The sequence below is a fragment of the Toxotes jaculatrix genome, chromosome 18, assembly GCF_017976425.1.
Source record: "Toxotes jaculatrix isolate fToxJac2 chromosome 18, fToxJac2.pri, whole genome shotgun sequence".
Taxonomy (NCBI): domain Eukaryota; kingdom Metazoa; phylum Chordata; class Actinopteri; family Toxotidae; genus Toxotes; species Toxotes jaculatrix.
This window is the reverse complement of record NC_054411.1, coordinates 19,935,179-19,961,957: the sequence shown is the minus strand read 5'-3', so window position 1 is coordinate 19,961,957 and position 26,779 is coordinate 19,935,179. Positions and strand designations below refer to the sequence as shown.

Genomic DNA, 26,779 nt, shown 5'->3' with positions numbered 1-26,779 from the left:
CATCTAATGGTGCACATCCATACATTGCAGGCTGCTGAGAATACTGGAACCTTTTGTATTTCAGTTCAAGCGCTGGTGTAAATCTAAACAAAGCCCAGGCCCTGCACATTGTAGAAATGGCCTTCTTCCTCAGAGAGTCTTTGCACGTCATTGCCCATATCTTTTATTTCAAAGATAAAGTTGGCTCACTGACAACAAATCCCATGAGAAGACAGCAACCAATAATGTGCTGCTCCATCGCTCAATACTCTCTGACTTCCCTACCCTGCCTGTGGCAGTCAGCCCCAAGTCCATTAGTTCTTTCTGAGGACGTAAATCTTTAAAGACACCTCAGTAGTGTTATTTCTTAAAAAAAAAAAAAGCTCCAGTTCTCATAACAGCTGAACACTACAGTTTTCAGCAAACCAACAGGAGGAATTAGTGCATTTGTTGGGGACAATTTCAGAGGCAGATTTATAAAAGTTAGTATTTACAGGCAAACTTGGTTAGGTTCAGGAAAATATTGTGGTTTTGGTTAAAATGCACTCCCTTGAAGTTAGAGGATATTTGTTGCTTACAATAATAAACACACAATTAAGGGTGTGGAACAGATTTGGATAAAAGAAACAATGTTGATTAGTTTCACACAGGAAATTAGCCATGTCCTTTATTTTGTCAACCCGTACATCCTCCTCAGCCTCTTCCTAATGCAGACTTCTGCTCTGTACACCAGGTAACCTAACTTTCTCCTTTGCTCCTGTCATAATTACCACGGCTACTAGAGGTCATCAAAGACTGAAACAGAACTGTGGGTGGTAATAAGCTGCTTGTACAGATAAACTATAATTTTTTATTTTTTATTTTTTTACAGCTGGTGTATATGGGATCGAATCAAAAATAAATACATTGTCCATGTTCATTCTAATAAAGGAACATTTCACTCAGTGCAGTGATGTGGCTCACCAGTACCATTTGATAATTGGCTAACAAAAATATACTAGGTTTGGCTACACAGGTTATTCATGTTTGAATGATTGGTCTTTTTATGAAATTTGTTGAACATATTAAAAACATACAGAAAATTACAGCATTATTCTTTAACATCTGTATATAAACAAACAAACAAACTGTAGCCTAAATTGTAGCCTCTGAAGGAGAAGTGACTTTTATTGTGAAAGGCCACAGAGCTCGAGCAGCAGCAGGAGGAGGAGGAGTAGGAGGACTGTCGGGAGCGCGCTGGGCTGTAGGCTCTATCCTGTGGTTCTCTCCGGTTGGCTGCTGTGGGAGCGGGAGCGCGGCTCCGTAGAAGGAAAAAAAAAAAAACAGAAGCAGTGATCTCGGTGTGACAGCTCAGAGCTGTCCACGTCAACACACCGAGCGAGCACGGCGGCAGCGATGGACTCCGCGTCTCTGGTGAGAGCCTCTCCACCGTTTTAACCGAGCTCGGGAAGCGACACCTTTTTTGGGGGGGGGGTTCGGGGTGAAGGGCCGTCATGGCAGCAGTTAGTGTAGTATTCTTGTTTGACTGTTTTCTTTATCATCGTAAGGGACATTTGTTGCATTACGGCAGTTTCGGTGGTGGGCAATACCGGAGAGAATGAGGGGAGGGAGGGGGGGGGGTTGATTGGCTGCAGATTGATCATAAACCAGAAACAGGTTTTTATTGATCCTTTATTGCATTGGTGTGAGTGTGATCCCGACTCTGGGCCGTCAGGTTATTTGACTGTGGACGCCCAGGCCCGATCTGATCAGTGTTTCACATGCAGCAGGCAGCGCGATTTAAAAAGCCACACTTTTATTTTTTTTAATTTATTTACTATCTCATTCTCTGAGTGTAAAAATAGTACAGATTGTCTGCGCCGGTTTCAATGCGACAACTTGTTAGGGTGTTAAGTTAACTCCATTACAATACACTGGTTGAGCCACAGCTGTTATGTACTTCTCCACACACACACACACACAGTCCGGTGCAGAGCTCAACAGGACGGTACATATGCCGAAGCCTCAGTTCCTTGTAGAAACCAGCGAAGAGACACACACAATCCTGCCTGGATCTCCCTCTCTGGGAGAAGGAGTGTGGGAGTGTGTGGTGTAGTTTAAAGCGGGTCTGGGTGTTCACATGTCTGCTTGTGTTGAGCATATGTGCACAGATCGGTTGACGTGAAGAGCAGAGTACGTGCCACGTCCACCGTTTTCTCTCTCTCTTTCTCTCTCTCTCTCTTTCCTCATTTGCCTTGCGCACCATTTATTCAGTCTCTCTCTCTCTCTCTCTCCCCTCGCTCTTTAATATCTGTCTTTTCTCATATCCTCTGTGTCAGTTGACTGTTCAAATGTATCTGTCTTATTCTTCCTTTTTCACACTTTCTCAGTGCTGGAAGGAAACTGGAGAGTACATTTACTCACATACTGTGGGGCCACTTAAATACATTTACATGTACTTTACTTTGAGGACTTCACTTGATGCTTCTTCTACTTCACCACATTTCAGTGGGAAACACTGCACTTTTTACTTCAGCACATTCAGTGGTGGATGGAAGTACTCAGATCCAAGTAAAAGTACCAATACTAGTGTGTCGGTAGTACTGATGCATTAACATGCAAGCAGCTCTTATAGCTGGTTGAGATGGAGCTGATCTGAACTTCTTTAGTTTCTGTTTTGCATGATTATTCATTGAACAGTGCAACATATATTGTAAGCTCATCATCATATGTTCTGAATGAAAATTTTAGTCTGCAAAGTAACTCTGAACTATGGCTGTAAAACCTGTAGGCGAGTAAAAAGTACAATTTTTACCTCTGAAATGTTGTAGAGTGGTTAGAGTGGTAGTTATAATGATCATACTGTACTAATGTAGCACTTTTAAAGGATAGTGAGCATAGTGAGTATTTTCACTTTTGATACTTTAATTAGATTTTGCTCCTAAAACATCAGTACTTTTATTTACTAATGTTTGAGTGTGTAAGTTTTACTTTGGAAATTGCTTTAATAGCTTCTTTTACTGAAGTAAATAATCTGAATAGTCAAATCTCTTGCTTGCTCTTTCGCGTTTGCAGAGCTTTTGGGTGTAGGTTATGTGTCTTTCTCAGATTCTTTCTCTCTTTTCTCACTCCTTATCCAGCTTTACTACTCTCAGCTCTCTCTCACCCCCTCTCTCTGTCTGTTTCTGTCTTTGTCCTCTCACCCCCTCTCTCTCACCTCCCCCTCTCTATGTCTCTCTCTGCAGGTATAATTTTCACTCAGTATGGGGAATAATCACTGATACCTTTTGATCACTTTTGCGCTCAGTTCTGTGGTGATGGGTCAAGTATTCAGATTAAAGCAGCAGAATCTGAGAGATCCTCAGTCTTAGTCCATATGGGTATAGCTCAAAAACACTGGAGCATACATCCCATAATGCAACTCAGCAGCATCTTTTGTTAGACCCTATCTGCCTGGTAAATGCCCATGTCTTTAAATTCCACAGCCCCCAGTTTGTTAGATGCTTTCTGTTATATATTAGCAGTCTCCCAGTCCAAGCCAAGGTAACCCTGATGATATCATTGGGTTATTTTTTTCAGACTTGATAAAGTCTGTGCCTTTTGAATTCAGATCAGAAAGCAGATCAGTATGTTCAGTAAAAAAAAAAAAAGGTCTATGATCATAGCAAGTAAATCTTCATCAGGCACAAAACCTTTCTACTCTAGCATCACTTTAGAATCAAGAATCAAGAATCAAGAATCAAGAATCTTTATTGTCATTATGCAAGGCACAATGAAATTTTGTACAGCAGCTCTTTGGCACAAATAGTAACATAAAAAGGCTTATTTAAAATCTATCTAAATAAGTATAAAATAGAATAAAATATAAAATAAAATAGGGATAAAGAATATGATGAACAGTGCAACAACATATAAAGTGACTGGTATGAATATGGGTATATGGGTCAGAGTACAGCTTATTTCTGACTAAAGTGCAGTGAAGCATGAGTGTCTTTTGCAGGCGTCTAGTGATCAGCCATTGGGTTGGTGGAGGGTGGATGTGTGAGGAGATGGGGTGATGGATTTCACAGCTCTGGGGAAAAAGCTGTGTCTTAGCCTGTTGGTGTGAGTTCTGATGTTCCTGTACCTCTTGCCAGAGGGGAGAGGTACAAACAGTTTGTGACCTGGGTGGGTGGGGTCTGCAGCTATACGACTGGCCCTCCTTTGAACCCGGCCGTCATATATAGAGTCCAGTTGTGGGAGACGACTCCCCACGATCCCCTGTGCTGTTTTCACCACCCGGGCCAAGTCCTTCCTGTCTTGTGCAGTGCAGCTCCCGTACCACACTGTTGCACTCAAACAGAGGATGCTCTCTATTGTGGCTCTGTAAAAGTTTGTCAGGAGCTGAGGGGAGAGTCCAGACCTTTTGAGCTTCCTGAGGAAGAAGAGCCTTTGTTGAGCCTTCTTCACCAGGTGGGAGGTGTGCATGGACCAAGTGAGGTCAGATGTGATGTGGATGCCCAGGAACTTGATGTTGTCCACCCGCTCCACCTCCTCCCCATGAATGAGGAGAGGGGTGTGTTCCATCCTCCTGGATCTCCTAAAGTCCACAATGACCTCCTTGGTCTTGCTGGTGTTCAGGACAAGGTTGTTGTCTGCACACCATCCAGTCAGGTGCTGGATCTCCTCTCTGTAGTGATTCTCATCATTGTCCGATATGAGACCCACTACGGTGGTGTCGTCTGCAAACTTTACGACTATGTTGGTGGAATGAATGGCAGTACAGTCGTGTGTGAACAGGGTGAAAAGGGCTGGGCTGAGCACACACCCCTGCGGTGTGCCTGTGCTCAGGATCAGTGTGGATGATGTGGTGTTGCCAATTCTCACCACTTGAGGCCTGTTGGTGAGAAAGTCCCTGATCCAGTAGCACAAGAGGCCAGGCAGTCCCAGGTTGTGAAGTTTCAGAGTCAGCTTGTCCGGGATCACAGTGTTGAAAGCTGAACTGAAATCCACGAACAACATCCTGACGTAGGTGTTGGGGTGCTCCAGGTGAGTGAGGGCTGTGTGCAGTGCTAGAGAGACCGCATCCTCTGTTGATCGGTTCTCTCTGTAGGCGAACTGATGTCTGTCCAGAGTAGCAGGGATGGTGTCTTTGATGTGACTTAAGACGATCCTCTCAAAGCACTTCATGATTACCGGTGTCAGAGCGACTGGGCGGTAGTCGTTGAGGCTGGTGATGGCAGATTTTTTCGGCACAGGCACAATGATGGAGGACTTAAGGCATGCGGGAACTGAAGCTAACTGCAGGGACAAGTTGAAAATGTCCAGAAAAACACCAGCTAGCTGATGTGCACACAGCTTCAGGACCCGACCTGACACCTTATCTGGTCCTGCAGCTTTGTTGGTGTTAATCCTCTTCAGGGTGGAGCTCACCTGGTGATACTGCAGGACGAGAGGCTGGGACTGCTCCTCTACCTGTGGGAGATGAACAGTCTCTCTGCTGCCAGGAGTGTCAAAGCGTGCAAAGAACGTATTTAAGGTGTCAGGCAGAGCGGGATCGTGGCTGATCTGCTGGTTGCTGTTCTTGTAGTCTGTTATGGTCCTGATGCCTCTCCACATTTCCCGTGGGTTGTTGTTGGAGAAGTGCTCCTCAATGCGTTGTCTGTACCTGTGTTTGGCCTGCTGGATGCCCTTCCTCAGTTCTGTCCGGGCCCTTCTGTAGGCCAGCCTGTCACCTGACCTGTAGGCTACATCCCTAGCTTTGAGCAGAGACCTCACTGTGCTGTCCCACCAAGGTTTCTGGTTTGGAAACACCTTGATGGACTTTGTGGGCAGAACAGCATCAGTGCAGAATTGCACATAGTCCAGGACGGATGATGTATAGGTCTCCAGGTCCGAGCCATCTTTGAACACTCCCCAGTCAGTGAGTTCAAAACAGTCTTGTAGTGCTGAGGAAGCCTCCTCAGTCCATACCTGAACTGTTTTGGTGGTTGGTCTTGTCCTGCAGATCAGAGGTTTATATGCTGGGATTAGCTCCACAGAGATGTGATCCGACATGCCCAGGTGAGGTGCTGCTGCAGCTTTGTATGCTCCTGGGATGTTGCAGTAAACCTGATCCAGTATATTATTGTCTCTGGTGGGAAAGTGCATAAATTTCTGGAATTTTGGAAGCACTGCTTTCAGTTCCACATGATTGAAATCTCCAGCCACAATCACAGCTGCCTCTGGGTTGGAGTTCATCTGCCTGCTGATCAGACAGTAGAGCTCTTCTAGCGCTAGCTTAGCGTTAGCCCGCGGTGGAATATACACAGCTATGATCAGAATGGAGCAGAACTCTCTCACCGTCTTGAATGGTCTGCATTTCACAGCCAGGTATTCCAGATCAGGAGTGCAGAGCGTTCCGATGATGTGTGCGGCTGTACACCAGGAGTTGTGGATGTAAAGTGCAAGCCCTCCGCCTCTGCATTTGGCCGAGTCCGCAGTCCTGTCTGCTCGGAACAAAGAGCGTCCCGCTAGCTCGACCGCGGCGTTAGGTGTGCTGCCGTCCAGCCAGGTTTCAGTGATGATGACCACACAGCTGTCCATCCTCCGCGTGACGATCCTCAGCCGAATCTCGTCCATTTTGTTGGCCAGTGATCTTACGTTGGCGAGGAAGAGACTGGGGAGAGCCGGACGGTGGGGTTTAGCATGTAGCCTAGCACGCACGCCGCTCCTCTTGCCCCTCTTTTGTTTACGGTGCCTCCTCCGTCTCCTAGGCCACAGAGGGGGGGCGATGGCGAAAGCCGTGGTGGTCCGCTGGATCTCTGGCAGTATAAAATCCGGCTCAGGGTATGCATAAAATTGGCAGTTTCTTCCTATGTACAATAGTTCAGCCCTACCATACTGAACTAACGCTTCAAGTGGTTGTAACCACAACAAAAGCACGAACAAAAACACGAACAAAACAAACAAACGCCGAGAGCCCTGAGCCGCTGCGTGCGTGCGCGCCGCCATCTTGGAAAATTTAAAAAACACTTTATCTCAATCTATGACTATAAACAACAGGTGTTTGGTCTTAAAGACAAATGTTCTGCAGCCTCAGGAAACTGTAGTCATATTCAGATAGACAGTAAAGTAATCATCATCTCCAGGTGACAGCTATAGTGGCCCTTGAAGACAAAGCTCATACAAGAGTGACAGTTGAAACATTAAGGGAAACACACTCCAAATACAAAACTGATCCAAATATGAAAACGCATATGAGAAAGAAATCACAAGCATTAACTCTGAGACGCTGAGGGGAGTGATGGGCTTGACTTGCGTATACATGAGCTAACCCTTTGTTTTGATATTTTTTCAGAGTATAACCATTTAGATTTTGAATAATGTGGTCAGTCTATCCAAATCAAGTAAGGACCGACATGGTGTGTCAGACAGGCCGGTCATCTCAGCAGCTCGCTGTCCAGCTCTCGAGACGACTGGCTACTACACCCACTGTCAGTTACATTTGTTTTTTTCTGTTTACTAGAGCTCAGCTGAGCTGCAGATGTCCGCAAAAGCGCTGCTGTTACAACTTGCAAATAGTCCTCCCGTCCTCGAGAATTTAGACTCAGGTCCACTGAGGCAACGTTGTTTTTAAATTGTCCACTAAAACATGTATTTACTGTATATTCAACTTTCCCTTCATTGAAACCGACAGCCACAGTTATTTTTTTTCAACTCTGAGACAAAATTTTATTTTCCAAAAGGAACTGTAATAAATGTCAAAATGCTTGCTGAGATAGGAACTGTTCTTCCAGCGGGTCTCAGTGAGCTGCTGAGAGGAGCGACCGGTCTCACCTGGAGGGAGAACAGAACAGAAAAGAACAGAACAGAAAAGAAAAGAAAAGAAAGAAGTAAAAAATGAAATGAAACAAATTAAAAATAATAAAATGAAAATAAAACTACTGTAGTGATATGGTACATAAAATAAGAGTTTTAGTTGGTTACCATGAGGCCACCAATGACTTTATCACCGACTTTATCTTCATATCATAGTTTCCTGTATAATGTGCTATGAATTTATCTGCTCACTATCTGCTTCAGTTCAGCCCAGCGGCAGAATAAAGCAGCTAATTCAGAAATTGCCGACATTTCGTGAATTGTTAGAGGTTTGGTGTTGATCCAGATGTGAGGATTCTGTTCTGTGTTATAATAGTGCTGCATTCATGTGCTGGTGGGAAATTCAGACGTTGCGTCTTCAAAGTCAGCTGCTACAAAGTGTTGTATTCATTTGCCATTTCTTCAGGAAATCCATCCCTGAAGAAGACGCATATCAAACAAGGGAAAACTGTTGAGTCCTAGAATGGATCAAATACAGTCCTCGTGTTTGTCATTGAAACAGTGTGGCATAGTTAGTGGTTCCCAAAATGAAATCATTAGTGTGACATTTTAGGAACTAAACTTATTCACTTTCATGCCTAGAGGTGAGACTACAGCCAGCAGCCAGTTAGCTTAGCTTAGCATAAAGACTGGAAACAGGGGGAAGCTGTTAGCCTGGCTCTGTCTCAAGGTTACAGAATTCACCTACCAGTGCCTTTAAGCTCACTAATGAGCATATTTACCAAAATGTCAAACTATTCCTTTAAGATGTTTCCCTCATTCCATTAGCTCTGGTAGGATAATACTCCCTGTTCACATAAATCCTTTGGTTTTATTTCTTGCAGCATCTAAGCATGTGCCAAATTTAGACTTTCATTTGTTCTTTAGAGATTAGGAGGCTTGCTAATTATGGAAAGTAAAGGTTTTCTCTACTATATAGGCTATTTTAAATACAACTGTCAGTGATGTGGTTCTGTTTAGCAAAGCTCGAAAGGAAGCAAAAAATGTTAGTCTGAAAGTCTTTTTTTTGCATCATGGGATGTGCTTTAGAGAGGTCACTGTTAGAGAAACAGACCTGAAACAACTCACAGTCAGTCAGTAATTCTGTATTGTGCCATCTGCTGAATGCCTAGAATGCCCTGTTTCCATACCATGTTTACAATGTGGTAAAAATTAAAAAGTAAATGCAAATAGTTTAGAAAAACAGCCAAGTCCAAATTGCAAGAGGCTGCAGTCTCTTTATGTTATTTTTTTAGCTTGGGGAACAGTCTCCAGACATCTAAATTGGTCTTCTGGTTTTGTCTGAATCCATGACCTACTTATAAACATGCACATTAGAGAAAATCTGTCATTATGTTTAAACCAAAACAGAGATTTGTTAGATTTTAGGCAATTAGCTGTCATGTTGATCCAGAGTGACTTACAGTGAGTTAAATAAGCCTCTGCCTTTACATTCACATTTGTCATAGGATACATACCTCTTATCCCAAGTAGGTAATTTTTAGATGTGTTCATCATCATCCATCATCTGATGTAAAGAGCGTCTTCCCTGTGGACAGGGCAGGATCAGAGATCAGCAGCTGGCTGCACCAGCTGTTTGAATATTCAGTCTTAGTGTTTTTAGTTCACAGTACGTGTGTATGAAGTTGGAATTTAAGAGTCATTACATTTAAACAGGTTGCATCTCACGAACTAACCCCTCACAGAGGGGTTGTTACTAAATATTAAGACCTTCTAATTGCCGGGGGAACTGCAACATGGCTGATTGAATCATCTCAGAAAAGTCATCTTAGCATTCTACTTTACACAAAATTTAGAATGAAGAGGAAAATATCTGACCGGACACTTGAACTGCTGTTTAATAACATAAAATGTTATAGTATAAAAGTTATAGTATGCAGGCCCTGCCTCTAACAAGGACAAGTATAAACAGTGTAACCTTAAAGGTGCTTTGTGGACTTTTCTTGTAAGCAAACAAATGCTACATGTGCATTCAGTGTGTAGCCTTTCCCCGAGGCCTGACGAACTTGAGTAATTGGATTTCTTTCTTCATCAAACTTTTGCATAGCTAATTTTGTAAATATTTGAAGTTCATCGTTTACATTTGGCTAGCTTGCGGTCCTCTTCTTCACTTCACTATTAACTGTGGATCAATGGAAAAACATGAAACCCGAGGCAGGAATGCGTATTACATCGCTCAAATTATTTGCTCCCAGGTATGCATGTGCGTCCATAATACACACAAGATCGGGACTCACGTGTAAAAACACTGCTCCACAGCGCTACTAGTGGTCAAAAACACCCCAAGGTCAAACCAATGTACAGTCAACCCAGCTGTCGCGGTCAAATTTCAAATTAGTTAGTAACTAGTAGTTAGTGTATGTAGGACTCGGGCACAGCTGGAATGCCAACCAACAAGCTCTGTAAGTTAATTATACAAGTATACTCTTCAAATTTTTAGTTCCCATGATTAGGGAAAGAGTATTTATTGCTTGTGATATGTTGTTGTTGTAGTGATCATAAAAGAAGTACTTTGACCTTGACCCGACCCTGGATAATGGCAGACAATGGAATGGATTGGATGTCTAGATACATGATGTTCACCATGTATAACAGTAATTATGTCTGTATCACAAAAAGTAGCAGCAGTGGTATTATTGGACACTGCGTGTTGTAGGTTCCTGGTCTAAGTTCTGTGATACACTCTGACTGTGAATCTATGCTAGTCAGTGCATAACAGAACTTTGTCCCGGGTCTGAAAACTCTTCACAAGGACAGAAGGACAGATGGATAAGTGAAGTGTGTGCAGGAGAATGGAAAATATCTTCGGTCACGTCTTCCGCATCTGGAAAAGTGTGAATCAAACCTGAATGAAAACCCACCACTAAAGCATGCCCATATGGAAGAAACTGTGAATGCAGCCTGGTGTCAAGTGTTCAAACTGGTTGCACTGGGCAGCTTGTGTGTTTTAATGTGTGACCCAGAGTGGATGCATTGATAAAACACTGGCCAGGTGTGGGAGGAATGGCTGACTGTAGCTGATGCATTATGTCCTAGATGTCTCCCTGAGGTGACTCAGCAAAGCTGAAATATTTAAAATGTTCTTTGTGTTTGTTGTTGCAGGAACCTTCCCTCTACACAGTGAAAGCTGTTTTCATTCTCGACAATGATGGCAACAGACTTCTGTCAAAGGTAAGGCTAAACAACCACACCAGTGATCATCATACATGCTTTAACCCATTAACTGCAAATTACCTACATCATATAATGTGGCCACTGAAGAATCTGGATTCTGATTGGTTGGAAGGTGTGGATTAAGTTTTAGTAACCAGACACTAGACAGCTATGATATAGGTGTTTCTTTGCCTTTCTAAATTAATGTGCCAGCGTTAACTGCATCTTAGATTGATTACATATGGTATTTTTTTATTCCACAGAGGCAAACCTCCTCCTGCTTTGAGTCTGGTGGTTCTTAGCTCCAGCATCATCCATGATAGTCGTGAAATGTACAAATTGACAGGTGTTATCCCTTATTCGCATCCAAAACACATGTTTCATTTCATTGTGAAAATTAACGTGCACTGACTTGAAACTTGTTTGAGTTATGTAATCCTTCACAGTGTAACAAAGGTAACAAAATATGAGTTTCCTGTGACTGCTTCACAATAAAAGCCGTACTGTGTTTCAGTTGAATACTTTTAATTTGAAGCAGCAGCAGTATGAAATGTTGGGTTAGCATTATCAGTAACCTAAAAGAGTACTCCTTTAAAAAAAGGATCAAACGCAGTGCAGCAGAACCAGAGATATCATCATTTTATACATTTTAACACATTTTTCTTCCTTGTTAAAACCGTACATGTACCCACAGTGCAACACGACCAGTGATGTTTGATTGTATTGTGCTAATTATGACTTTTGGCTAATTTAATCTCAGTCCTCTACCCTGAAACAGAGATGAGGAGCAGGCAACAGCAAGCTTTAATGTGTAAACTCGATGGAGTTCACAGCTCTGATATGGCTGAGTGAACAGTAAACAGTGATGCTGAAATCAGTGGGCATCACTGTTACAGTAACACTGGATTACACGCTGGGTCATTTCCTGTTAATCCCTCATGCATGTGACGGCAGTTTGAATCAAGTGTGGGAATGGCAGACTCTGCAACTAACAATAAAATCTACCATGTACAACAGAGAGGTCATTACTGAATGTAAATATATTGAACAGCTGCAGCTGAGAAGATGCAAACCATAAATATTATATAACTTTAATGGGCTAAAACCCGGAAAACCACCGGTATGGTGCCCTACTACATTTAGAGGATACTCATACACACCTTCTTACAGTGATGTTTGTTCTTACATTCGTAAGAACAGCCCTAAATGGAATGAAACCCTCGAAATGAACAGTGTTAGTGCCAAAGTGAATTCACTGTGTGATGTATGTTTGGGTTTTCAGTACTATGACCCGGAGCTTTACCCCTCCATGAAGGAGCAGAAGAACTTTGAGAGGAACGTTTTCAACAAGACACACAAAGCAGACAGTAAGCTCTACTCTGTGTGTTTCTGTTCCCGTGCCTGTCTGATACCACCTCCTCTGTGTATTGTACTTAACACTTGGGCTCACACACGTCTCCAGTGTCATCTGTTACCCATTCAGCTATCTAGAAGCCCAATACATGTACTTGATACTAGCCTAAGGCAGCTTTCACATGAGCCTGTTTTCCACCAAAGAGCCAAACCACAGCCGGTCATGTCCTATTCATGGTGAGGGTGTTGGTGTGACCCTTAAATATCTATAGAAATAGTGACTTTTGGATTTTCTATTATAACTTGATAAGCTGTCTTTATAAAACGTTTAAACTAAAAGCGCATTCATTTGACTTTTCAGAGAAACCTAACACTTTCTGATGCTTTTTGTGGTGCTGCCGGGGTCAGTTTCATTTTCAGAGGATGTGGGATTCGAAGTTTCACACAGCTGATACCTGAGTCCCTGGCCCTGGCCTCTTTGTCATCCACCCAGTATATTCCTCCTTTTGTCCCAAAACCCCTCCTTCATTCCTCCTTTTCTCTTCCTTCTTCTCAAGTTCAGAGGTGCTTTATTGGCACGAGAGTTTCAACGACAGTGTTGTCAAAGCATCAAAATACAGTTTATCCAAGTACACAATAAAGATCAGGAAAACAACATCAAGATTCATTATATGTTTACAGTGTATTATATTATTCTTCCCTTTCTTCTACACTACACTATCCCCTCTCCTTCCCTCCCACCTCATCCTCCCTTTGTCCTGCTCTTCTGTATCTTAAAGCATTTCTTAAATCCCTCTTTCTATCTCACCTCCTCGTCTTCCCTCTCTCCCTCATCATTCTAATATGCCCTGTTCTCTCTTATATCTTCTTCCTCCACAAAAGAGAAGTCTGTCTGTCTCACCTTCAACCCTCACCCATCTGTCTTTCCTTCTCCCTCTAGATGAGATAGCTTTCCTGGAGGGGATGACAATCGTCTATAAGAGCAGCATCGATCTCTTCTTCTACGTGGTGGGGAGTGCTCAGGAGAACGAGGTACGGTGAATTTAGCTTTCTCTGACACAACAATTGCATGTGTTTTTGTTCTCGGAAAATAATAAAATGAATATTAAAATGATCTGAGAAACACTGTCACGTCGTGCAGGGAGGTTGTATGTCATCTTCAACTCCAGAATAGTGCTCTCTACAGCTGCCAGAGATTTGCTAAATAAAGCTTTAGCAAGGTGGAGGCAACAGTAAAGCTGCTGTTATTCTACTGAAGATGTAAATATTTTAATTAAAATCCTTTTTTCCAAATATACTTCAATTAAAAAAAAAAAAAAAAAGGCTCAGGAATTATTCTGAGATGTGGGCTCTATGGTTTTGAGGAAACATTACTGGAACAGGAGAATACTGTACTGTCTAAGAAATTATACAGCATTATACATAGAATATAATAACTTTACAACTGAAAATATTTCAGATCCTTTAAACTAAAATCCCAACCTTAATAACACTAAATTAATAATAAATGGACATGTACATATTTGTTATCTAAGTGCTTATGGAGTCAAGGTGTTTTGGGTGTAAAGGGTTTAAGGGTTTAAAGTTTCAACATATTAAAATAACTGATAAATGACAGAATCCTGTTGCTACCATACCAAACATCCTGATTTCAATGTCTTGTCAGGCGTATGTCAGGGAATAATTAAGGGAGTGTTCAGGGACAGTTTTACTCTGTGAGGTCTGGAGATATTCAAGCTTAAAAGTTGGTGAGAAAAGTTCAGGTGACATTTATAGACTCACAGGCAATCAAAAGACAGCCTGGGGATTTTGAAGGTGCCATTTTCCGAGGATTCTTCTGAGAGATTTTCTCCAGACCTCTGTGATCCTGAAAAAAATGGAATTCTCTCCACATGAGATTAGGGAGGAAATGTGACTTTAAGTTGCCCGACACTGAAGCTGTGTAACTAAAAGAGAAAATTGGTAGTGGTGGCTTTTCTAGACTTCATGCAAAAACACTGCTTAGTATCTTCACCTGCTAAGTCGAAGCAACAAGCTGGTGAACACGGTGGAGCATTCAACAGCTAAAGAGCCAGATATTTTTCACAGGAGCCGGCGGAAAAGGAGAGTGAATATTTGACCGACATTAACCAGGTGGATGCAAACATGACCTCATATGAATGCTAATGTTGGTCTGTGTCTGCAGGATGTGCACACAGCCAAAGTGTTTGCTAGCACGTAACAGCTTTTACAAAGAAAACAGCGTGTCAGTGTTGTATTTTCCGTTTGCTCTGCTGACCCCCACATGGCCAAATAATAACTAAATGAAGAAAGATGAGTCCAGATAAAAGCTAATGTTGCTCTGTCTGCAAACGCTGTGATAGCAACCTACTTTCTTTTACTTTGTTGAATTCTGTGGCCATAAAAACCAATTAATGCAACTTTAAAATCAAACGTTAACATCTCAGAATCCTCCGCTTGTTTCTCCCTTATTGTTTATCTTGTTTCTCCTTTTTTTTTCTCTCTCTCTCTCTAGCTGATGCTGATGTCAGTACTGAACTGCCTGTTTGACTCCCTCAGTCAGATCCTCAGGTACGTTCACTCACCAGACCTTAAAAAAAAGTTCCATGAGTGAAAGCATGAATGAATTAAATTCTACATTAATGATATTTTGCATCTTATAGAGGACAAAAAAGGACAAACCCAACGCAGACATTCACAGTGCTGCTTTCCTCAATCTAAGTAAAAAAATACTGAAACAGAAACATAAATGAAGCAGTGCTTCTCTGTGCACGTGCAGCATTGTGATATTAGAGCTTTTGTTCTGTGTGTAGCCTCAGCACCATCAGTGCTAATGGTAATCCACACACTCCTCCACACTAACACTCTTCTACCAGAGCCTCTCAGAGAGATAATGAGTCTCCGTACTGAATCTGATGTAGAATTCAACTCCAGGATCCCTCACTGTTGACTTCAACATTAACAGCCAAACAGCCGGCTGATGTGGTTGCTGCGGCAACCAATGCAGGACTAATGCAGAGTGTGAGCGACGGAGACATTGAGAGATTATATTATTATACCGTATGAACGATTACAGACTGTTCTAAGTTGCCTGGTGCAGCATGTAAATGTCCAGATGTTAGAGATACAGTATAAAACCAGTGATGCTGCTGAGTGGTCTCCTGATTTTATTTTACACTTGCATAGTAAATGTTCTCAATAGAAACAGTAAATGTTCTTCAGTAATATTTAACCACGGGGAACCACATGGTGTATAGATCAGAAATTCTTAGGAAACACATCATGTTATTTCCTGCAAATTAGACCTGCTAAAAAATGAAATGTTTATTTAAATATAGTCCATGGAGGACATGATGGATGGACTGCAGTGTTAAAGGAACTATTTTGACATTTTGGGAACATTGCTGGGCAGTAACGCTTTACTTAACACTTTACAATAATGTGGTAACTTTTCTCATTAAAAAGTCATTTGAAACTGTAATTACACTTACAGTTAATCCCAGTAACACTCCCTTACTTTGATATCTGGGGGTCGGCTTGTTCAAAGTCTTACTGGGAGTTTGAAGGGGGCTGATCTTAGTCTGGTTTCTCTGTGTTCAGTGGGCAGGGACATGGTTGAGGTGTGAGGTGGGCCTCGATCAAAACAGGCAACTTCAGATAACTTTGTTGTCGTCTTATTTCAATTTTGCGCGTTCTTGGCAAATGTTCGCCTCGGATACATGTGCATTCAGTCACAGCTTTTTCAGAGTTGGAGGATGTGTAACTGCACTTCAGAGATCAGGACTCCTGGAGAGCCGTGTGCAGTCACTGAGGCTGAGCTCACTGCAGGATGGTCAGTAAATCCCTTCGCATTGTACGGCTGTCTGCTCATTAAACTGCAGTGTCTTGTTTTCTATTTCTACATGTGTTGAATACCAAAGAAGACATGTGGGTGTGGAGGATGTGGAGCTGTTAAAAGGCACCTTTGACGGAGCTGAGAGCTGAGTAACAAAAGTAAAGTAACAAGCAACATTACTTTTGCTGCTGAGTAATTAAAACTACACTGAGGGTAGGATAAAAAAAAAAAACAAAGACATTTCTTTAGTTAATGTCATACAGTTCAACAGCACTGCAGAGTAAATCCTCCAAAATGATCACAAAGTCAAATCGACATTTCTATAAAACAGTTTCAACAAAAGCTGAACACTATAACCTCCATGAAGGAGGATTCAGTGCAGCATTAGGAAGCATTAGGTCCGGTTAGGTGAAGCTAATAAACTGCCAGCTGAGTGTAACTGAGATTAGGAAGCACATCATGTTATTTCCTGCAAATTAGACCTGCTAAATTTGAAATGAAAGGTTTATTTCAATATAGTCCATGGAGGACATGATGGATGGACTGCAGTGTTAAAGAAACAATTTTGGCATCTCACTCTGATGAGATGATCATTGCCACTCTCTCCACTGTATTTGTGTGTAAGTATGGCAGTGGAACCAGGAGGCTAACCTAGCTTAGCATAAAGACTGGAAGCAGAGGGAAACAGCTGCCGTGGCTCTGTCCAAAGTTCAAACATATACTATCTGATACCAGCGCTCTTTTTTTCCCCCCACAGTGCAAACTATGCGCCCAGTTGCCCAAAATGTCAAACTGTTCCTTTAAGAAAACATAAAACTGATGTGAAATTGAAATTTTGGGAGAATAATGAACTAGCCCTGAAATGTAATGATATTGCAGGGGATCCAGAGCATTATTTGGATTGGATGTGGCTGATTGTTGTGTTTTTTTTTTTTTTTCCTCCAGGAAAAATGTGGAGCGGAGGTGTTTACTGGATAACATGGAAGGAGTGTTCCTGGTTGTGGATGAAATCATTGATGGAGGGTAAAAGAAAAATAATGTTTACAGCAAAGTCAGAAGAATAGAACAATATGTGCTTTTTAAAATTTAGAATTTATAATATGAACTGCCAAACATGCACTTTATAAAAGCTTTGTGACAATTTACTGTGTGTTCACGTGTGTACAAGCTTAGGCTGCAGCTTGGAATGATTTTCAGCATCGATTAATGTGTGGATCATTTTCTGATGAATTGTTTAGTTGATAAAATATCAGAAAATAACCCTGGTACTGTTTGTGCTGCATTCTGGGTCTGATTGGTTGCTTAATCCTGTTACCAGGGTGATTCTGGAGAGTGACCCCCAGCAGGTCCTACAGAAGGTCAGCTACAGGGTAAGATGACTGTCATTTCGTCAGATTGATGTATTTATTTATCTGAACCGCTGCAAAATCCAATTAAAAAAAAAAAAAAACAAGAAAACAATTGTTATATTCTAAATCATCAGAGCAGCTGTTCAAAATGACATTAAGACTTTTCTGACTGGCTTCTTGCCTCCTCTTACCTGCTTTACCTTTCTCTCTCTCTCTCCTCCCTGTGTCTCCTCTTCCGATTGGTGTCAGCTAATGTCTGAGCCAGCCTATGGCTTCGTCCTGTTTGATTACATCACTGGTAACCTAGAGGGACAGACAGACAAGAGCCAGCTGCTGTAGACAGAAAGACAGAGGGTGAGAGAGAGAGAGAGAGAGAGAGAGAGAGAGAGAGTCAATGAGGAACACAGTGAAGTGGAGTGAGAGAATGAATGAATGCGGGTGTGATGAAGACAGTGGAGGGACCAAGGTGGGATGGGCGAGACAGATGAGGTAAATGCATGGTGAGAGAGCATGATGACTAACACAGGGGTGTAACAAATGAGGCTGGCAGCAGTGGTTTAAAACTTTTACCAGCTGGTGGTGCTAGAGGGAAAGTCAAGGGAACAGCAAAGTCATTTGGCTTTTTATCCTCTGGGGACAATGAATGAAAATTTCATGGAAATATGTTTAATAGTTGTTGAGATATTTGAGCTTGTAGACCGACAGATAGAGCAGCATTGCCGACCCTAGAACCACGCTACTAGCATGGTTTAATATTCTAATATGAGTTTTCATTGACTGAGCTGTTAACCAACATGCTTTTAATATCACTGATTCACAGTATGTAATGGTGTTTGTGCAGATCTAATGGAGTTTACGCTGCTGTGTGTGTGTGTGTGTGTGTGTGTGTGTGTGTATTGCATGGCCTTTACATTTTTCTCTTCTAGACCCATTAATGTTACTGTGTTTTTACAGGCGGATGAGAACCCATTATCTGAACAAAGCGTGGCGCAGGTAACACATCTACACACACGTTAATGACACTTATAGTGTGGCACACACATGCACACACAGAGGCTTCAGAGAGGATTCAGACCCCTTCACTTTATCTGCACTTAACTGTTTTGTAGATTTAATTTTAAATGGATAAAATTATAAAAGCATTTTTGCTCATCAGTCTACACTCAATAATCCAAAATGACAAGGTAAAAACATGCTTTTAGAATTTTTTGCAATTTTACTAAAAATCAAAAACCGAAATCTCTAATTTGCAAAAGTATTCAGACCCTTAATTTAATCCTTTATAGAACCTCCTTTGGCAGCTTCAAGTCTCCTATGGTGAGTCTCTACAAGTATTGCACACCTGGATTTGGGCAGTTTGTCCTAGTCTTCCTGGCAGATCCTGTCAAGCTCCCTCAGACTGAATGAGAGGCACCTGCCATCTTCAGGTCTCTCCACAGATGTTCTATGGGGTATAAGTCTGAGCTTTGGCTGGGCCACTCGAGGACAGTCAGAGACATCACCCCAATCTCAGGTTGCATCTACTCTATCTAATCTACTGGCCACAATTCAAAGGGCCACAGCAAAGGGTCTGAGTACTTTCATAAATGAGTGATTTCAGTTTCAGATTTTTAATACATTTGAAATAAATGTAATAAAACGCTGTACATTAGTGCAAATCAGGTGGATATAAACACAGCTGCACAAACCTTGAAAGATCAGATCTGGTATATAACAGATGTGATACAGAGTGTGAAGGTCCAGGTGAGCAGTCTGTCCTGTTAACAATGAAAAAACATTGTGTCAGATGAGTCCTCTCTCCCAACACAGGGGAGAATTAATGTACAGAGTGATGGCAGTTTGCCTGAATGACTTCCTGTCCGCCTTTAATATTGTAAACATCAGGGTTTTATGATCCAATCAAACCAAGGCTCTTTTTCATACCATCACTGTCTGCGTCAGGTTCAGTAAATCAGTTCCAAACAGTTTGCCATTACACTGATTTCTGCCAGTGTGATTTGCTGATAATTTAAAATTATATTCTTATATTAGTTGGATGAAATGTTATATTATAATAAGGCACACTAGGTCAGAGACTGGTAATATTTTCTAATATAACTAGTAACTAGCAGGCCATGGCAAACTGCCTATGAAACCATTGGGGCCACAGCAGTTACTTAGGCAGTCACAATGGAGATATAAGGCTGGGTGAAGCTGCAGAGTGTCTGCTCTTTGCTCGAGTGAGAGTAAGAGTTAAAAGCAGCTTAAAGGTTCATTAGGTCGGTTTACAGGTACGTAAGATCAGGGCTGGAGAATGGTGTTGCCTGTCACTGGGCCCAGCAGATTAAAGATGACACAGTCTGATACCCACTGTGGGACCTAGTGATTCATTAAAACATAATATAACCTGAATGCTGGGCTTCCATAGAAATGCTCACCCAACCTTTGGCACATTTAACTACATTGATAACATTGTTCATACAGCACATTTTTAAATCAAGAGAGGCTGAAAACTGCGAGCATGAAGAAACCTGTCCGAACAAATCTGTCGTAAAAAGTTGACAATAAATTAGAAAGCCTCTGGTAAGGAATTCCACAGAAAGGGAAGCATTCACAGAGAAGCCATAGAAGCTGACTGTACGGTAGTTACTAACGTTTACCCAGGAGACCATTACCATCACTAATTTGCAAATTTACAGATTTGGAAATCAGCTGCATGAGTCAATAATTAGCTAACTGTGGAGCTGAATACTTTTTATCCAGCTCATCATTATTACTGCTTGTCTTGTAAGCACCAAGACAGGTAACTTTGAGCCATTTCTTCAGATCACCTTCTAATACATTGTGCACACATCCTAATAAGTCACAGAAACACGACACACTGACGTTATGGTAGAAAGCTGACAGAATAATGAGTACCAGTTTAAAATCTATCTGCAAACTCACCAGGCTGCATGCTAACGCTTCAGCTAACCATGCATGTGAAGCTAGCAGCTAGCCTGCCTTCATTTCCAAAGCACTAATAGGTTCAGCTGTGAATGGATGGATTAATGGGTTAATAAACACATAGCTGGATTAGCAGCCTCTAAAGCTCATTCACTCTCTATGTACTGGAACTGCTTCTTCTGCCATAACAGTTTTCTTTATGTGAATATTGTTCCATCTGATTGCAGTCGTTTCTTTAACTGGATGTCTTTTTCTGAAATCCTTCCTTCAGTCTTTAGCTGCTGTGAAGTCCTGCTGCTTGTGTGCAGGATTGAACATGTGCATGGACATGTTTCTGTGCATGTGTGTGTGTACTTATGCTTTAAGCTTCTCTTTATCTGTTGCTTTAACCCTCACAGCATATAACAGAGAAACTGGCCCTGACTTCTAATGTAAGTCCCTACTAACTTCACACCAGCCCTGCACTGTATTAGAAAGCTAAATACACTGTAGCACAAGCATACAATTATAGTCAGCGCTGCACCATTACTGCAAGTTTTTGAAGGTTATGACAGATTTTTCCATATCTGTATGTGGGTGTACATGTGACGAGACACAAAACTAAAAATCAATGGTCATTTATTCGCAGCAGATATAAGGGTCACACTTTTTCTATAGACTGTACAGGGTATAATGTATTTACAGTTGCCATGTGGCTTGAATTTTTCCATTTTGAAAATCAGGACCTCAAGTTTGAGAGAAGGTTGTGACAGGTTGACAAGCTCTGCTATAGAATACGCTACAACATGACATATAATGTGTACACACAAGGATAATGAAGTTTATCACATCATGTTGTATCATATTATATGTGATAATGCTACAGTCTTAGAGGTGTAGATGTGTGTATATGCAAGTTTCTGCTGTATACTCACCTCTATGCGGGGGGATTTACCTTATACCTTTCTAAAAATAGCCACAGATATGTATCAGTACATACTATGTAGAGCCAGGCTGCAGCCATTCATGTCACTGGTTTTAATGTTGAGGGTGAATTGTGTCCTGTGCAAATCTTGAACTGAAAATAACACTTTAGTAAAAACTATTAGTAAAATGTACCTAATGTACTACTGATAATTCAGAAAAATGACCTTTGTGAGTGTTATACATTTATATTAGATTGGAAATATTATTGGAATATATTATAATATTGAACCAATTTGACAGCATCTTACTAATGTAGTCTATGCTCATTTTAACAACATCATATTTCATAAGCTCATCATATGTTTTGTATGTTTGTATTTAAGCTAAATTTGAAATGTAACTTTAAAGCATTTGAAATGTGCCATAAAAAAAAAGTGCAGTGTTTCAGTCTGAATTGTTGTGGAGTGGAACTATAACGCACAATGGACTGAAAACACTGAAAGTACAAGTTAACCTGCTTAGTTACCAGTTCCATCCTGCAGTGAATGTTATCTGAGCTCCAAGTGCCCCCTGCTGTCAGAATGAGGAAAGAACAACAACCTCACTGCTGAAATGAAGTCAGGGTTTAAGCTGAGGGACTGAGGACTGTACTAACAGAGGAAACCTAATGTTGGTCATGCAAAGACTGACAGGAGCAGAGATATGATCACTTCTGATCTCTGTGATAGATTAAAATAATGGTCCCCCACCCAAAATTTAGATAAAATTTTATTGAGACCTGTGGAGAATTCAAGACAGTTTAGCTATTCAAAGTTTAAAATGCACTCTTAGAAAAACAAAATGTCTTTTTCCCTAAAACTGTGCGGGAAATATAATTAATTAATTAGATGTGAGAATGGTGTTGGTCCACACACATACAGATATCACTGAACACTATGGCCCGTATTTACTGTAATCATCAGTTCTTGTCAACCTGTCACACAAATACTACATGTTAACACAACAGTGTTCTGCTGACAGTGAATTCACCCTTAAAACACTATACTTTAGGAAAGTGAATTGATTCAAGTATTGCAGTGATAATATTGTAAAAAGTACTCTGTGGTGGCACTTTAATAGTAATTAATTACAGCACATGTAGGTCTGTGTTTAAAGGTATTTGATACATTGTGTAATTTTATTTATTGTGTAATCAAATTTCACATTACAAACATGTTGTTTGTTTATAATGGAACAACAGGTGGTAAATGTTTCACATCATTTCCTCCAACATGGTGGCATTAAAACTGTGGCTGCGTAGTTTTCTGACCTCTAGTGGTCGAACAGTAGCACTGCAATACTACACAGCTCAGCCCTTCTTCTCTACAAACAAGTACATTTATAGATTTATAGAGAGTTATTATAGATTATATATTGCATTGAAGCCTGCAGAGGCTCATTCTGTCCCATTGTATTGCATATTATTATCATACAGCACCTGTATACAGTATAAACTATTCTAATTTCAAAATACTCAGCATTAGTCACCTGTGAATAATCTCATTATTCAGACATTTACATGTACAGTTTATACACTATATTCCACAATGTATCAAAGCCTAAAGTGTTTTAGCTCCATTCAGTCCCACTGCAAGATCTTGACAATCAGCATCAACACACAGAACAATCACATTTTCTTCAGGAAATGCTTTTATTTTACAGTATTATATTTAATTCAGTGGAGGTTTATGTATTTTTAAATGTTTTGTATTTTACTCCCGTGCTAAATCATATGACATACACATTCATATTTTTGTTCTTTCTTTGTGTTTCCAGGTTCTGCAGTCGGCCAAGGAGCAGATCAAATGGTCCATACTGAAATGACAAGGACCAGACAAATTTAGGATTCTCCAGGAAGCTTCTAGAGAATATTTCTAATCCCAAAGTTATTTTTTTTAGTAACAGACTAAAGGGAAGGTCATTACAAGCCTGTTGGATTCTAGGCTGCTTTATATAGCGATTAACCAATAGGGTTTTGTTTCTCTGAGCAAGGGCATTTTGTTACATTGTGTGTGACAGGTAATGCAAACAGTTGGTTTGAGATTGAAGTTACTCATTTACATTTAACAGGCCGAATGACATCAAAGTGTGTCAGACATGAATAATGAAGACTGAAGAGTCCGTCTGAGATTCACTGTAAAACTGAGCAGTTACCAAATACTACGCTAACCAGTGAAAATACTGCAAGCCTCAGTACTGATCAGTGATTTATTACTTCTAATTTGGAGGAGCAGGATCTTCCAGTCGTATTCACTGAAAACAGAATATGATTGTAGGATTTATTTAAGCAGTTTTTCATGTTGGTAATGTACAAAATGTTATATATGGTTTTTACCTAAAAGGTTACGCATTGTTACAAATAACTTCTTGTTACCAACATTTCCAAAAAAAAAAAAAAAAAACACAAGGCTGTAACTTGTAAATTGTTACAATCTAAACACTAAAATCAATAAGGATATTGTGGAAAATAAGAATCAACACACTCTGGTATCATTTGTGCGCTGAACTGCTCAGTTTAACAAAGTGTGTTGTTCTGACTGTGAGTGGGCTCCTCAAACGACATTAATGTGTTTTGTACAGCTTATTTAAAGACTGTAAATGAATGTAATGATACTTTATGACACTAAATGAATATTAGCAGTAAGAGGCAGTATGTTACTGTTGCACTGTTAGGACTTTTATTAAAACTCCCTTAAAACCATGAAGGTAAATTAACATCTATACATTTAATTGAATTTATAATCAAAGGGACCTTAAAGAATATTAAAGTATGCAGGATTTTGTTGCCAGAATAATAAAGAATAATGTCTATTTTATTGGTATGTTGTGAGCTAAAGGTGTTAATAAGATATTAAATATTTTAGTTGAAAGAAAAGAAAAAGGCCAAAGACAAACTAATTATTTTGTTTACATTGGATTGTATTGTAAACAATCTGTCACTTTGTCCACCATTTGTGAGGCTGATAATAAAAGTGTATATTTGTCCTTGTTTCATACAGTCTTTGTCATCTTTTTGTCAAACTTCTGTCCTACACTTTCAGATAGATACAGTGGGGCAAAAAAGTATTTGGTCAGCCACCGATTGTGTAAGTTCTCACGCTTAAAATGATGACAGAGGTCTGTAATTTTCATCATAGGTCCACTTCAACTGTGAGAGACAGAATGTGGAAAAAAATCCAGGAAATCACATTATAGGATTTTTAAAGAATTTATTTATAAATTCCTGCATAAAATAAGTATTTGGTCACCTACAAACAAGCAAGATTTCTGCCTCTCACAAACCTGTAACTTCTTCTTTAAGAAGCTCTTCTGTCCTCCACTTGTTACCTGTATTAATGGCACCTGTTTGAACTCATTATTTGTATAAAAGACACCTGACCACAGTCTCAAACAGTCAGACTCCAAACTCCACCATGCCCAAGACCAAAGAGCTGTCAGAGGACACCAGGAACAAAATTGTAGACCTGCACATGGCTGGGAAGAGTGAATCTACAATAGGCAAGCAGCTTGGAGTGAATAAATCAACTGTGGGAGCAATTATTAGAAAATGGAAGACATACAAGGTCATTGATAATCTCCCTCGATCTGGGGCTCCACGCAAGATCTCATCCCGTGGGGTCAAACTGATCATGAGAACGGTGAGCAAGAATCCCAGAACTACATGGGGGGACCTGGTGAATGACCTGCAGAGAGCTGGGACCAAAGTAACAAAGGTTACCATCAGTAACACACTACGCCGACAGGGAATCAAATCCTGCAGTGCCAGACGTGCCCCCCTGCTTAAGCCAGCACATGTCCAGGCACGTCTAAAGTTTGCCCGTGACCATGTGGATGATCCAGAGGAGGACTGGGAGAATGTCATGTGGTCAGATGAGACCAAAATAGAAATTTTTGGTAAAAACTCAACTCGTCGTGTTTGGAGGAAGAAGAATGCTGAGTTGCATCCCAAGAACACCATACCCACTGTGAAGCATGGGGGTGGAAACATCATGCTTTGGGGCTGTTTTTCTGCAAAGGGGACAGGACAACTGATCCGTGTTAAGGAAAGAATGAATGGGGCCATGTATCGTGAGAGAGAGCACTGAAGATGAGACATGGCTGGGTCTTTCAGCATGACAATGATCCTAAACACACCGCGTGGGCAATGAAGGAATGGCTCCATAAGAAGCATTTCAAGGTCCTGGAGTGGCCTAGCCAGTCTCCAGACCTCAGCCCAATAGAAAATCTGTGGAGGGAGTTGAAAGTCCGTGTTGCCCAGCGACAGCCCCAAAACATCACCGCTCTAGAGGAGATCTGCATGGAAGAATGGGCCAAAATACCAGCTACAGTGTGTGCAAACCTGGTGAAGACCTACAGGAAACGTTTGAACTCTGTCATTGTCAACAAAGGTTATATTACAAAGTATTGAGTTGAACTTTTGTTATTGACCAAATACTTATTTTACACAGGAATTTATAAATAAATTCTTTAAAAATCCTACAATGTGATTTCCTGGATTTTTTTCCACATTCTGTATCTCACAGTTGAAGTGGACCTATGATGGAAATTACAGACCTCTGTCATCATTTTAAGCGGCAGAACTTGCACAATCGGTGGCTGACTAAATACTTTTTTGCCCCACTGTAGATAGTTGCTGCAAACTTGGGAAGGGATGGTATCATGCCACCCTCTGGTGGTCAACAGCTGTCATGTCAACATTATCACCATATATCAAAATATAAAGAGAAAGTTGAGTCACTTCAGGTGTATCACCAGCTGTAATCAGCTGTAACCAGGAAATATCAGAAATCATCACATATTTTATTCACAGGAATAAATGAAACACTTCACTGACACAGCTCAAAAATAACACGAAGCAACAACAAGTCCTCCAACCTACATGACAGCAGGCACCTTTGTTGTCATGGTTACAATAATAAGCACATGGAGTATACCTGTGGCAAGGTACCAGACCTTCATCATCATGGTTACAACAATAAACATTAAGCTCACGGTCACTGTTTGGTTAGTTTTAGAGGAGTTAGGTTTAGGAAAAGATTGTGTTTTGGGTTAAACAAATACTTCCTTGAGGTTAGACGGCCTTTGTCGTCATGGTTACACTAATAAACATGCAGTTGGTTGTGGAACAGTCATGGCTGAAAGAAACAAGGACGATGGTTTCAAAGGGGAAATGAACAGCTGTCCTAATCCAGCTAATCATCTGCTGGATCCAGCTACATATTTACCATAAAGACAGGAGAATGCTATCAATCTTCTCATTTCACTCTCAGTAAGAAAGTGAGTATTTACGAAAATGTCTAATTATCTCTTTAAGGAGGTTTTTAGTGGATCCTTCTGTAGGTCTCTAGGGGTTTTTGGATTTTTCTGGGGGCTCTCAGTCTCTCTGGAGATCTCTGGAGGTTTCTGGGGGCCACAGTGTCTG

The 26,779-nt window shown here is 40.9% G+C and overlaps 1 protein-coding gene across 3 annotated transcripts; it reads left to right on the top strand.

Annotated features, from left to right (window-relative positions):
- Positions 1 to 1,258: 1,258 nt before the first annotated feature.
- Positions 1,259 to 24,347, top strand: copz2 (COPI coat complex subunit zeta 2). Of its 3 annotated transcripts, none has more exons than XR_005896355.1 (10): positions 1,259 to 1,392; positions 10,900 to 10,968; positions 12,233 to 12,317; positions 13,244 to 13,335; positions 14,819 to 14,874; positions 17,084 to 17,161; positions 17,457 to 17,508; positions 17,737 to 17,841; positions 18,442 to 18,480; positions 23,134 to 24,347. XR_005896355.1 is itself a non-coding variant. In XM_041062901.1 (10 exons), the coding sequence occupies exons 1-10, from the start codon at positions 1,375 to 1,377 to the stop codon at positions 23,179 to 23,181; spliced, it is 570 nt and encodes a 189-aa protein (XP_040918835.1). In that variant the 5' UTR covers positions 1,259 to 1,374; the 3' UTR covers positions 23,182 to 24,347. The 3 variants fall into 3 exon arrangements, 2 of the variants coding, with proteins under 2 accessions (XP_040918835.1, XP_040918836.1); XM_041062901.1 differs by lacking the exon at positions 17,737 to 17,841 and adding an exon at positions 20,811 to 20,843; XM_041062902.1 differs by lacking the exon at positions 17,737 to 17,841.
- The last annotated feature ends 2,432 nt before the right edge of the window (positions 24,348 to 26,779 follow it).